The 14,567-nt window shown below is 37.5% G+C and overlaps 1 protein-coding gene across 1 annotated transcript; it reads left to right on the top strand.

The window, feature by feature from the left end:
• The first annotated feature begins 1,516 nt into the window (after nucleotides 1–1,516).
• Nucleotides 1,517–7,057, top strand: LOC149188143 (putative LRR receptor-like serine/threonine-protein kinase At5g48740). The gene is made up of 14 exons (XM_089409876.1): nucleotides 1,517–1,613; nucleotides 1,806–2,343; nucleotides 2,454–2,932; nucleotides 2,976–2,995; nucleotides 4,037–4,188; nucleotides 4,277–4,348; nucleotides 4,445–4,516; nucleotides 4,680–4,876; nucleotides 5,030–5,238; nucleotides 5,343–5,469; nucleotides 5,555–5,623; nucleotides 5,748–5,937; nucleotides 6,127–6,259; nucleotides 6,397–7,057. The coding sequence occupies exons 1-14, from the start codon at nucleotides 1,535–1,537 to the stop codon at nucleotides 6,631–6,633; spliced, it is 2,574 nt and encodes an 857-aa protein (XP_089266002.1). The 5' UTR covers nucleotides 1,517–1,534; the 3' UTR covers nucleotides 6,634–7,057.
• The last annotated feature ends 7,510 nt before the right edge of the window (nucleotides 7,058–14,567 follow it).

Genomic DNA, 14,567 nt, shown 5'->3' with positions numbered 1-14,567 from the left:
GCAATGGAGGCACACTTTGTGTCACTTGCAAGCATGATAGAAAATTTTGTCGAAGTGGATCAACTTGGAACTCCCAAGAAGATATATCAATGAATTTCAATCAACAGAAACTCTTATAAGATTGTATTGCAGTAGCGCTTGGAAAATGGAATTTGATTATGATGTGATGGAGTAAAAGTAGGAAAGTAGATGAAATTGCGAAGAGACATTCCGTTTTACTAAGTTTTCATAATTTACAAAGTAGTAAGATATTAAGCTTATTTTGTAGAAGCTATAATGTTAGTTACTTTTGGAAAATGTTGTATTTTAAACTTCTTATAATATACAACTATAAGCTATCTAGGCTCTTTTAAGCATACTCTAGGTTTTTTTTTTTTTTAAGATTCTTATTTATAACCGGAAGTCAACATTTTAATGTACTTGGGCTACATGCATTTTTGTTATCTCTCATCAAATATTTTTAGCAATTTGATCATATTATTTATCCAATTTCTTGATATTAAAGTTATATTAGGTTATTATTTTTTTTAGTATTGGATTTGATAAAACTGGAAAATAGTAGTTTTTTATTTTTTGTAAAGCTCTGAAATGTCCCATATAAAAGTAAATAAAAAACCTTTAGAAAACATTAAAATTACCATTTCAAAAAAAACCATTAAATTTAAAAAAACCTTTTCTAAATCATATGTAGAAGTATCTATATATTAAACATATATAAAATAATAATAGTATATGTAATTATTGATCATTATTTATTGAAGTAATTATTATTTGATTTTAAGATCATTATCCATTTAAATATTAAATTAGTGTATAAATTCTCCATATTTATCAAAAAAAATATAAAACCATTTAATTTTTAATAAAAAATAAATTGCTAGTTTAATTTTTAAAAGAGATTTTGCTTGATTGACTGAGTTATGTAACTGCTTGGAAGCATCCTCTATATAAAGATATAAAAAAAAAAACTATGTTTTGCAAAGATTGACTTTTGTTTTATTGTTTTTATTACAATTGCGTGAGAATCATTCCATGGTAAAGATTAAATTATAAATATAATTATATAAAAATAAGTTTAAGAGACTTTCTAAGGTATTGATATCGATCGGCCAAAGACTTGACGTGGTATGATGAATTGTTTAAATGTTTTATTAAAAAATAATTAAAACAATGTTGTATTGAAAATTTAAATTTTAAAAAATCAACCGTCCCAAATGTTACTTTCCATTCGAAATCACTAACCATTACGTTATAATGTTTTATTAAAATTTTATTACAATAATGACGTAATGAAAATAAATAAATAAAATTATACAAACTTGCCGTTGCACGTCTTTAGAAGGCGCATTGGACTCGGTTCACATATTGACGGTAAGATTGATGTAGATTTTATTTTCTGAATTGAAGAGACAACTGACAAATTCTCTAAACAGATCATAGAAAAGAATTGGAAAAGAGATCAAGTAGATGTGAATGACAGTTTCCAACATCTAATGAGATAACCAGCATCCAATTTCTTGAAATTGGAGGAGCCATGGCCAACATCTGTTATTGGATACCGCAAGTGGGCGTACTTCTGAGTTTAGTGGCTCTTATTTCTGCCCAACAACCAGGTATAAGATAGAACATTCTATGTTTCAAGAAACAGCTGATGAGTGTGCTTTTACAGAGTGTTCTCATTTTGTAGACTGTTTCTATAATCGTCATCTGATATATGCAGGTTTTGTAGCAGTCATCGACCTTTTTTCGATATTTCGCACCAAAAAAAATGTTCTTCTAATAATTATTCTCTGGCGGTGTTATAGGATTTCTGAATATCAACTGTGGAGGAACAACAAATCACACTGCGAAAAACAATATAAGATGGGTTACTGATGCTAGTTACATAGACGTCGGTGAGACAGCAGCCATAGGGAATTTCACTCGCCTCGGTTCTTCTTTGGATAGTCTACGCTACTTTCCGAAGCCTCTCAACAAGTCTTGCTATCACTTGCCTGTGCCATCCAACGTACCTTACCTCTTAAGACTCTGGTTTCTCATTGGAAATTACAGGGGGTACCAAAGTTTGCCAAGCTTTGCTTTCTCTTTTGAGACATCAGATATGTTGGTTATGCATAACATAACATTAACTTCATCAACGAAAGCAATTTATAATGAAAGAATCTTCGTCACTTCGGACGCAGTGATGTATGTGTGCTTGATCAGAACATTCGAGAGCGATGATCCCTTTATCAGTGGTATCGAGCTGAGGACCCTCCAAGATGGCATGTATCCACAGGCCAAGCCAGGAACAGGGCTATTTCCACAATCTATAATTGATTTTGGTGGAAATTCGACGGTTAGGTGAACATTTTGAACTTCATATATTTTGATGCAGTAGTGTTGAGCAATAGTGATATATTTTAATTTTGTAAAATGATTCGCTGAATCGTTTTGTATGGCTAATTATGCAGGTATCCTGAAGACAATTTCGACCGCATTTGGACATCAAGTTTAAGTTTAGACTCTACTGATCTTCATTTCTATCAATCTGTGACTTCTAACGTGACCATTTCAGCGAACAATACCGAAGACTCTCCTCCAACTGCTGTCATGCAAACCGCGTGGGTTGCAACCGGGCCTCGCATGACATTCAGGGATGCATCGGTCGAAGGCAGCAAATCATTACTGCTGTTGTATTTCGCAGAGGTAGACATGTTCAACATGTCGGAATACAGATCTTTAAATATCGAGATAAATGGGCAAACAGTGCTTAAAAACATGATTGTCCCGCAAAATCATTCCGCCGTGGAGCAGATATTCGTATTCTTCTCCAATAAAAGTGATTTCTTTTCAGTCTCGACGGCCGCTAACTCTCCGTATCCTGCCATAATCAACGCTTTTGAGTTTTACTCGCTAATTGATACGCAACAGCCAACATATTCACAAGATAGTAAGTGCCCTCCCTCACTAAGCTTCTCTTATTCAATTAACAGATCATTCAATGCCTAAACGAGTAATTGTCAAACTGTAGTTGAGGTTGTCGAGGCTATCAAGAGGAGTTTTAACATAAAAGATTGGGTCTCCGATCCTTGCTATGTCATCCCTTGGAAAGGAATCGGCTGTGATAACAGCTCCTCTGCCGTCAGGATTTCGGAAATGTAAGCTCTATTTTTCAGTTAATTTACAGCTGAAAAAAGAAAATTGAGGTGAGATAGCAAAGCTCATGCCAATCCTTTCATTGACAGTGATTTGTCGGGAAGGAATCTTACAGGATTACTGCCCAAAGATATCGGACAGTTGACAGCATTGGTTAAAGTGTAAGTCTAATTCGGCCATTAATTATCTATTTTCATTTTTGGGACTCGATTTACATTTCGTGTAACTCAAATGAACTTAATTTCAATTTACTTTTCATGTAACCCACCTGAAGTTAATTTTATTGTAGATTTCGTTCATCTTATGGTTCAGCTATCAAATCAAATCGAAAATTGATTGTGTTCGACTCTGGAAAAATAGAAACCTGCATAGATCTATGGTTTAATTAAGCATGATTGAATAATTTAAATAGTTTCTTTTTTCTTAAATTGTTTCCGATCGTTGAGAAATGATTGCTATTAGCTGCACCAAGATTTCATTTAGATTCAATTTTACAGATCATAAAATAAGGTCATTTCAAATGTATTATTATAATAATTCCAATCTTTGTTGAATCAGAAAACATCTTACCTTCTCCCAAAAACATCACAAAAACTAGAAAGCGGACTGATTTAGAAATCTCCAGGAAAAATATCCTCTTCCAGAAAAGTTCGTAGAGTGGTACAAGAATTTTAAAACACTTGCCAATAATTTCGTAGAATAGAACAACAATATCAAAATAGAGCGTCCAATATTCACTTTACTTCCTGATAATCTATATAACGCGAGTTTGATAAATTTTGTTTGAAAGCATTTTGCTTTTGATATTCTTGATACAGAAAGTATTAGCGGTTGATCAGAACCCGTACAGGAATATAGAAAGTATTAGCGGTTGATAAGAACCCGCGTGGGAATGTAGAATTTGATGGTGCGTGTTATGAAAGACCACGGTTTCTTTCTCAATCAATCTTCAGCATTAACCATTCGTGTTGAAATTGGCAGGTCACTCAACAATAATAATTTTACGGGACCATTGCCAGATTTTTCCAATTTGACACTCTTGCAAACACTGTAAGTTTCTTTTACAGAATAAATGATCGACCTTTGGTTTCAAACACATGTATGCATTTTGAATATACATTAGTTTACTTTGTTACAGCTATTTACAAAACAACAACCTGAACGGTACTGTTCCGGAGTGGCTATCTCGCCTCCAAAACCTTCAAGAGTTGTACGTCTCCCAATTTCCTTGTTTATTATGTCCTTTTTCTAAGTTGATGTTCAAGGTAAAAGGCAAATAATTATGTTTTTTAATTGATTATCACAGGAACATAGAGAACAATAATTTCAGCGGTGTAATCCCTGCGCAACTTCTCCTCAATTGTTCGTTGAAATTCAAGTAATCCTATCTTATTTTATATTCCTTACGTTTTAACACTAGCCACGTTTTAAGATTTTGAAGTTGAAGATTTTCTTTATTATTTTCTACAATCGATGATCAAGTTCTAATTTATCTTACTGCAAAACGTTTATGGAAAATTTCTTTCTTTGGTATGTCGCAGTTACTCTGGAAATCCATACCTGCGTGTGGATAAGAGGGAGTGCGTTGCACATAATTCAAACAACAATAAATTAAAGGTTATTGTTGGAACAGCGTTAGGCGGAATTCTGATCATCGCTTTAGCGTTAATGGCGGGTATTGCTGTGTATCGCAATAAATGCAGGAGGAAGAAACAGGGTGCTTCCAACGGAAGGAATGGTAGCCTTTCCTGTACCGATTTTACTAAACAATAATAATATTACAAATGCTAACATATGATATGCATAGTGGGTGTGTGCCCTCTAAGTGAAATAATCTTATACATTGTGCTTTGACAAATTTCTAACTTTACCTTCCCTGAATGGATTGAAGACTACTCAATGATCATGGTGCCAAATCCAACAAATTCGCGTGCCTTCACTCTAGATGAGATTGTGGCTGCCACACAAGACTATATTCAGAAGATTGGTCAAGGGGGCTTTGGGTCGGTGTTCCTCGGTAAGTTGCCGGAAGGAAATCTTATAGCGGTAAAAGTTCTCTCACAGTTCTCCAAACAAGGGATTCACGAGTTTTTGAATGAGGTAAAACTAGATATTCCCTTGTAATATGGTTTTCTATCCTTGAATCTAATCTAATAATGCCAGTTTTGAATGCACTCTAAATATTATGTGTATCTCATGAACAGGTAGATCTTCTTTCTAAAATCAATCACAGGAACTTGGTATCGTTATTGGGATACTGTAACGAAACCAGAGAAGTTATGCTGGTCTATGACTACATGTCTGAAGGGTCACTAAGTGATCACCTTTATGGTAAATTATATTGCTGGAGGATATGTTTGTTTCAATCCATAGAATAGGTAACCGACAGGTATTTGTTTTTTACTTTCTTTTCCAGGTCGCAGAGCAGAAGAATCCGAACTAAGTTGGAAAACGAGGCTCAAAATAGTAATAGATGCTGCTCAGGGTAACTCTTTCTCTAGGTTACTTCGATGTACAACAGTTTTTTGAAATCTAAGCTCTGGTCGTTTTGAATATTAGTTAGACGAAAAAAGCATGTGTAATGACGCTTGTGCGATTTGTATTTAAAGGACTTGAATATCTGCACGTGGGATGCACGCCAAAGATAATTCACAGGGACGTCAAGAGCGCTAACATACTTCTAGACAGCAATATGAATGGAAAACTGGCCGATTTTGGTCTTTCAAGGATAACCATTGATGGGGAGGCTACTCATGTTACCACTGCAGTGAAAGGAACGCCAGGATACCTGGATCCAGAGTATAGCACATCTATAACTTGCCCTCACTCCGCATATTATCGAAGTTAAATGAATTCAATTAATTATTAAGAACAGAGGCACATTAAATGAATTCAATTAATTATTAAGAACAGAGGCACTTGCCTTCACTCCGCATATTATTTCCACGGTACTCACTTCGCAAATTTTTTGGGGGCTCATTTTCGCAGGTATTACAACACTCAAATGTTGACGGAGAAGAGTGATGTGTATAGTTTTGGAGTGGTCTTGTTGGAGATCATATGCGGTAGGCGACCCATAGATGGAAAACTACCTGTAGATGAAGTAAACATCATTCGTTGGGTAAGGAATCACATCATTAGTCCTCTGAAATATCAATCAAATTATATTATGTGGGATTGGAATATTTTACAGTGTATTTTTGTCTCACAATAATTATCTGAATTTCCTCCAAAAGTCTAAGAATAAACTTATTACAGGTGACACAGTATGTAGTGGACATGGATGAAAATGGTGGGAGAATAGCTGAAATTATAGACAAGAGATTGGAGGGTAGTTACGACCTGAAATCCATCACTCGTGTTGCGAAAGTGGCGATGAGATGTGTTGAGGCTAAACCGTCTTTAAGGCCGAGCGCGAGTGAAGTAGTGAGAGAGCTCAAAAAGGCTATGAAAATTGAGGAGAAGGCTTCTGTTTCATTTGTTGGAAAACATTGATAAATCCAACCACCAGCATTAAAAGCCAAACCTAGCATCTTCTAGAGAAGTCGGCGTCTTCTGGAGAAGTCGGCAGCAAGCGGCGGTAGTCGGCAGATTACTGTAGAATTTACGGCTATCCGTGTGTATAAATTTGCATGTTTGTTAATGCAATGATGAAGCTCTTCCATGAGTCTTCCAGTTTCTAAGTTCATTTTCAGAGGAGATTAGTATCGACAGTGGCGACTTGCTGGTCACCCCGCTCTATTTATCAATGGATTTCATGGAACGCAGAGGAATGGAGTGGAGTGATAACAGCTCCAACATTCCAAAAGTGGGAAGATAAGCTCCCACGCTGCGGATATGGATTGAATGGAGGTTTGCCATCGAGTCTATTGGTCGATACGGAGAAGCCAATTTACATCGTGTGTCACAATATTTTAAACAGCAGTACTCCATGTAATATTTATTTGTTTCGCTAAATTTCCTAATTTTCTTGGAGACCGAAATTTTTTTAAGGGGTTTTATGGCTTAAGAACACAAAGCTGTATAGTATTTATGTGCTTGGATACATGACCAACAATTAAATTACTAAGGAATTCAGTCACCCAGAGAAAAAAGAAAATTAAATAGCTTTTATCACTGTTCTGGTAGACTCTTTCTTTTTAATTCAGCGTTTGGTGAAAGACTCTTTTCTAAGGAACAAAATATTAGAAAATTTTATAAAAATAATTAAAATATTAATAAAATGGTTCTCGTCAATAGCAGATTAACATATGTTTTGTGATTTCAATAAAGATGTAAATATTTATATGTCAATGGAGAATGTAAATTAAAATAAAATTTTTTAAAATCAACAATTAAAATAAAGGTTTCTCTCATTTTTTTGAGCTAAATAAAATGGCATTACACGTCCATAAAGAATTGTGTTATCAGTCAATATGAATATGATATCTAAATTCTGTTTAGACAAAATTTTGAACATATATCTATATTCTATCGAGAGTATTTGCAGTCATTTATACTCAGACTTGCATTTAAAAATACAAAATTCATATGGCTCCTCCTATGGAGCGGTTTGGAAATGTATATTTTACAGGTTTTTTAATGTGGAATCGTGAATTGTTATTATTGTTTTAATTTTGTTAAAAATCTTAGTATTTTATAGGAAAGAATGAGATGGTAAATTATATTTTTTAATAGAATTTGTTGGATTGAAAGGAGCTTTTTAAGTGAGTAGGATAGATATGTAAAGTTATTTGATGTTATGAAAATATTTTGATTTGGTTAAATTATATAAAAATTAAATTAAATTAAATTAAATATAATTATGAATTAAAACACATTGACTCTATCAAATTATATAATAAACATAAGAAAAAAAACATTCATTAACTCCATCAAATTACATAAAAAAATATAGGAAAAAAAACAATTATGTTTAGATCTATTTAATTGAGGATATATGAAGTGTTATGAAAGATTAAATATCTCTAAGTCCAAACTTGTCTTCAAATTTTATATTAAAAGAAATTTACAAAGTCAAAATTTAATACTTCGGCATTATCTTGAATTAATAAATTTACAATTAAATATATATTTTTTAATCAAAATTCTTCATATATATATAAAACTAATTTTAACTTCTTTAGTGAAATTTCTTTAGTCACGATGCAATGCCGTCATCTAGGGTTGCGACGTGATAAAACCCTCTGGTTTATTAAATAAATGTCATACAAATGAATTACTTTCCACATGAAGTTTGAAAAGGGTTTTTGAGAATTATTATTATGACTTAGTCATTTCTGACCAATTTGTTTAAGCTGCTGGTAGTAACCATCCCATTATCACAGTAAGCTAATATAATTTATGCCCTTTGAATATACAACTATGATCTTATGTTTTTATGTAATCAAAATAAGGAAATGTATGCGGCAATGCAACTCTCTACAAGGAAGATAGACATTATGTATGCAGCATGTGTGGTATCCTCTTCCAAGGAGAATGCTCATACAAACACTAACTGGAATACCACATCGGATACTTCAAAATAAATATGCAGTTACATCATTTATTTTTATCTAAACCTATATCTTAGAATACGAAGAGGCTAGAAGAAATATTTTATTTTTTGAGAAAAGATAAACTAGTATCATTACATTTCTTGGTAAATCTTTTCAAATTTATAAATATCAAAAAGGCATCTAATTAATAACAATTTTTATAACAACAACCTTATTTTAATGCACACCATTCATATATTTAATACTAAAATTAAACATTAAAATACACCATTATTATTATATTTATGAGTAAATATTTTCAAATCTATAAATATCAAAAAGTCATCCCATTAGTAACAATTTTGATAACAACAACCCTAATTTAATGCACACCATTCATATGTTTCATGCTAAAATTAAACATATTAAAATACACCATTATTATTATATCTAAGTGTTATGCTAAAACGAACATGTATGACTACAATATTGTGTAACAATAAACAAGTTACTCATATCTTCATTAAAACTCTTCTTAAGAGATAATTTATCAAGTTATAATGAAAGGTAAAAATTATTCCTTATACATTAATTTGATAGTAGATGTGCTGCTTTCTCACGTATGAAATTGTTGTGTACTTTAAGATATTAAAATTAATAGCTTATTTTTTTTTTCTGGGTAAAAGTAACTTCTATATTAAGCAAGAGAAATATTTACATAATTTACAACAACCAAGGGGGACGAGGCCACCCTCTAACAGAGACAACTGGGACAGACTAGCAGACCTCTGAGAAAGCATTACAATGATTGTCCAAATGAGCCCCTTGGACAACATTACAGTTCTGGATGGCCAAAAACAGACTCTATTACCTTGCTGACTCGAACTTTTAACAAGCTGCCACTATAGGGCTGAGAACAGGAACTGAGCGAGATTGAGGATTTGACCAACAAAGACAAGAGCAAAAATACAAAAATGCAAAAACCTGGAGAAACGCCTTCGAACATATTCAGGTAGGGTAACTTGGCGATGTTGGCGGTTGCCTTTGCATCGGGCTGGGCGGATCAAGCCATATGACAGACTCCTCATCCACCTGAAGATGCCCCTCCAAACCCAGATGAGCTGAATCCTGTTCCGCATTCCTATTCTGGACACAGTTTATTAATGGCTGAATTTCTTGCACTGATTCATCACGAATTGAGTTTGCCTGGTTCTGAGCCTGCTGAGGCTGGTCGACTTGTTCTATGGGTGCCCGCGGACGGGGCATCCTATGCACTCTTCCTTGCATATCCTCCAGAAGAATTTCGCTACTCTGGAGACTGTCGGAAGCAGGGGAGGACCATGAGGGGTTAATTGGAGGCGCTTATGAAAGATACACAGAGAAATTGACCATAACATCCGACTGAAGGATCCCTCTGGGAATGCGGAGGCGGAAAGACTGATAGGAATCCGGCAATAGCAAAAATTCCTCCTCAGAGTTGGATGATGAGGGGGAAATGGCTGCCATAGGTGCTATTGGGTGCGGTTCCTCCCCTTCAATCCCATGGCGAACCCCTGAACGCCCACCGCGGCGAGGCACGCCCCTTCGACGCATAACTGTTTCCAACCTGAGCGCCTTGAGACTCTGCTCAGTTTCCTTGAGACAATATTGCAGAGCAATATTTTGCCCGCCTCCCACTTCAAACAACATTCCCTGAACATTGCAGGTCTGAGCGGTGTTGGTATATAACCAGGACTTCGCCCTCACCAAATGCCTCGTACCAGACTCCATTACACCAGATCTCCTCGAGACCGGAGCAGGCTTGCTCGACTTAAATGCAACCTCGACCGTGCTCTGCCATTCCTTAATGTCGTTTGCCTGAAGCATTGAATAGTTTCTTATCGCCATCGCTGTCTTGTACCTGCTCGCTGCCTCGGCCTTGAGACAGGTATAGAGGCGCGGGAAAGCCTTAATGGCCACCTTCCATTCATGCATGATGGACACCCGCATCCGGGGGAAGGATGTCTTTGTGCACCAAAGAGATGCAGTCCTGCTTGAGTTCATCATCTTCAACCATATCTAGAGAGCCTGAGAAGTAATGTGTCGACTGTGACACTCCTTGATTTGCTAGCTGATCTGCTACCTGGTTAGCTGTTCTTCTTACATGATGGAAGGATAAATTGTGGGGAGCGTGGAGCTTTTCTTCCAGGGATTCCAAACGGCTTAACAATCTCCAGCTCTTCGCTATTTTGACTGCCTTAGCTCCAGCCTGCATTCTTTTAGCTGCCTCTATAAGAATGAGAGAGTCGCCTTCTACCTCCAGAGGGGAGAGGTGATGCTGTTCAGCTAAACAGATTCCTTTCCAAAGACCCTCTAGCTCCGCTGCATTGTTAGTATCTTTCCCTATTGAGCCATAGTATACTAGCATTTTTTCGCCATTATGTCTACGGATTACTCCTCCGAAGCCTGCTGGGCCAGGATTGCCTTTGGCAGCACCATCGAAGTTCAGCTTGTATGAATTGAGTGCAGGCGGGGACCAAGAGGATGGTGAAGCAGATCTGGTGGAAGGTGTAGTGGTCGTTTTGGCTAGGGATTTAAGTTCAAGATTCCATTCCTTCATGATGCGGCGTTCCTGATGATTTTCCGGCATATCATTATCATTCCAAACTCTGATGGCCAGAGTTTCCTGTATGTGTTCTTTTTGAACGTGAGCCAAAGATCATCTATGGATCTAAATGTGCTATTGAAGATTCTGTGGTTGCGTTCTTTCCACAGGGTCCAGTACAGAAATCCTGGTATAATGTGCCACAAAGAGTTGAGGATCTTGCACTTGTATGGGTATTTTTCCCAGGTCCTTATGGTTTCTGTTATGTCCTCCAGCCTGGGGTGAGCTCTCATATTGCATTTTTCGACTTTCTCCCAGATTTGTTTTGCTAATGGGCATTCTTCCATTAAATGATTAATGGTTTCACAATTTATGTTGCAGTTTGGGCATCTGGATGGCCCTACAATTCCCCTTTTGATCAGATTGTCCCAGGTAAGAATGTGTTTTCTGCTAAGAAGCCATAAAAAGGTTGAGATTTTGGGCCAATGCCCAGCTTGCCATACTTGCTCCCATAGTTGATCTTTAACCGCCCTGAGGTTGGAATAGCGCAGGTGATGAGCTTCCTTGGTGGTGAAAGTACCTTTGGTTGTGTAGCCCCATCTGAGTTTGTCTTGCTGATTCGAGAGGCGAATCTTCCTATTGTTGAGTTCCTGATCAATGTCTGTATACACTTCTCCCTGCCAATCTATTTGCCAGAGATGCGCCAGTTTCCATGTTTGGAAATCGTGATTTGGAGATGGCTGCCAGAACTGGTGTACCAAAGTGATGCTTTCTTGGTTCATTTGAGCCTGCCAGAGAGGTTTGTGGAACAGATTGGCCAATTTGGGAAGTTGTTGCCATGAATCTTCCCAGAATCTAGCTGCCTTGCCCGAGTTAATTTCCCAGAAGCTATGATCCTGGATGAAGCTACTTTGGGTTTTTGCGTTGTTCCAAATGAGTGATCCCTGTGCAGTTGGATTGATTCTGATGAGGTCATTCCATTAACTGCCGCTGGCATATTTAGCTTGCCATAGTTGGGCCCAGGGGGTGTTTGGCTTGGAGACCCAATTCCACCAAATTTTAGCTCCCATAGTGTTGTTGCTTTGGAGCGGATCCCGAAGACCTAGCCCTCCTTCTGATTTGGTTTTGCATACCTCTGTCCATTTGACAAGTGCCCATTTCCTGTTCAAGCTTGTGGATCCCCAGAGAAAGTTCCTCTGAAGATTGCGAATTTCTTTTAGAATCCCTTTTGGAGCTGCTAAGATAGAGAATAAATAAACCGGCATAGCTTGTAAAACTGATTTGATAAGAACGAGTCTGCCTGCCAGATTTAAAGCCCTGAAAGTCCAGGATGAAAGCTTTGTTTCTAATTTGTCCAGCAATGATCTCCAAGATACCTGCTTGATTGCTAAGTCGGTAAGGGGGGCGCCCAGGTATTTTGAAGGCAGGTGGGAGATTGTAAATCCCAGAATCCGGGCTATAATCCTTTGCAAGAAGGGGGGAGTGTTAAAGAAAAAAAGTTGTGATTTTGCAGCGTTAATGGATGTGCCCGAGGCTTCAGAGAAGAGGGATAGAAGGGATTTGTAAGCAGAGGCTTCTTTTGCAGAAGGATGCCCAAAGAGCATTGTATCATCAACAAATTGCTGATGCGTTTGAGGAGTGCGACCATGAAGGGAAATTCCTTTAAGGGCATGAGAGGATACAGCCGATTTGAGGAGCCTGCTTAGGCCTTCAGCCATTAAAACAAAGAGAAAAGGTGATAGAGGGTCCCCCTGCCGGATGCCACGAGAGGGGAGAAAAGGAGGTGAGGGGGATCCGTTCAGAATGACAGAGAAACTGGGAGAAGTGATGAGGTTCATGATCCATCTGGTCCAGGTTGCACTAAAGCCAAAAGCTAAGAGCATTTTGTGTATGTATTTCCAGCTAAGCTTGTCGAAGGCTTTAGAAAGATCTAATTTGAGAAGCATACCTGGTTTCTTGAGAAGCTTTAAAGAGTGTATGACTTCGTTTGATAGAATAATTCCATCCATGATCTGCCGACCTTCAACGTACCCTGTCTGTTCTGGGGAGATAAGCAAGGGTAGGAGCGGTTTGAGTCGGTTTGCAATAACCTTTGAAATGAGTTTGTAAATTACATTACAGAGTGCTATTGGCCGATACTTCTCAGGTTTGTTTGAGGCTGCTTCTTTGGGTACCAAGGCAATGAAGGTTGAGTTGAGGGCCGGGAGTACCCAATGCATGCTGCGGGATTCTTCCACCAGATCCCAGACTTCAATTTTTATGAGATCCCAAAATTCATGGAAGAAGTTGGCCGTGAATCCGTCAGGCCCTGGCGCCTTTCCGTCTTTAAGCTGAGCTATGGCATCTTCTACTTCCCTTAGTGTGACTTGCTGGAGCAGTTGAGTATTGTGATCCTCATTGATGATTTTAGGAATGTGCTGTGTGATAGCTTGGATTGCCTCGTCTCTGTTACTGTTAGGCTCCTTTAGAATGTCCTTGAAATATCCAGTGAATTCTTTCTCCATGTCTTCATGAGCCTCCACTCTTTCACCCTGCTGATTGTTAACAAAGGTGATTTTGTTGTGCATGCGCCGTTGGATGGTAGTTTTGTGGAAAAATTTAGTATTTCTCTCACCCTCTTTAAGCCAGCTTATTCGCGACTTTTGCCGCCATAAAATTTCTTCTTGTTTTTGACGCTCCTCTATTTGACTCCAGAGGATTTGCTCCTGTTGAATTTGTTCTTCTGTGCGTCCTTCCAGAATGAATATTTGTTGTAATTCTTTCATCTGCTGTTCTAGTTTGTGTCTGCTCTTCTGTATGTTGCCAAAATGATCTCGGTTCCATATTTTAAGAATTTGCTTCAGATGTTTCAGCTTTTGTTGGAACTGATACATTTTAGCTCCTGCCGGTGGGATGAAGGATGTCCAGGCTTGATTGACCACTGCCTTAAAATTAATATCTGTGAGCCAGAAGGCTTCAAATCTAAATGGTCGATTGCTGCAATTGCCAGGTCTGGACCATTGGAGAAGAATGGGCCAATGATCTGAGCCTCCTTGTGGAATGATCTCGGCACTGAAATCTCCTCCTAGGTGGATTGCGTTGTCTGAAACTAAAAATCTGTCTAGTCGAGAGGCAATTTGGTGAACCCCTTTTCTCTTGTTCGACCAGGTGAAGATGCCATTTGAGGTGGAGATGTCCATGAGTCGATTGTCTTGAATGAATTGCTTGAAGCCGCTGCTATCGCTATCTATCCTGGTTCTGCCCCCTTGTTTCTCTTCCATGGATTTTATGATGTTGAAATCGCCTCCTCCAATCCATAAAGGAAAGTGTCTGTTTGCATTGAGGAGGGAAATCGTGTCCAAGAGATCTAATTTTTGCTGTATTGTCTG

The sequence above is a fragment of the Pinus tabuliformis genome, chromosome 3_1 (assembly GCF_031772625.1).
Source record: "Pinus tabuliformis cultivar Carrire ecotype Pingquan chromosome 3_1, CPIR1, whole genome shotgun sequence".
Classification (NCBI taxonomy): domain Eukaryota; kingdom Viridiplantae; phylum Streptophyta; class Pinopsida; order Pinales; family Pinaceae; genus Pinus; species Pinus tabuliformis.
The sequence above is the reverse complement of the archived record's forward strand: the minus strand, read 5'-3'. Positions and strand labels throughout refer to the sequence as shown.

Excerpts from the sequence above, each read along its gene's own strand:
- LOC149188143 (XM_089409876.1), top strand. The coding sequence starts at position 1,535 with ATGGCCAACATCTGTTATTGGATACCGCAAGTGGGCGTACTTCTGAGT. Across the intron at positions 2,996-4,036 it reads ATCATTCAATGCCTAAACGA|AATTTGATGGTGCGTGTTAT; the intron begins GTAATTGTCAAA and ends GTGGGAATGTAG. Across the intron at positions 4,877-5,029 it reads TGCTTCCAACGGAAGGAATG|ACTACTCAATGATCATGGTG; the intron begins GTAGCCTTTCCT and ends AATGGATTGAAG.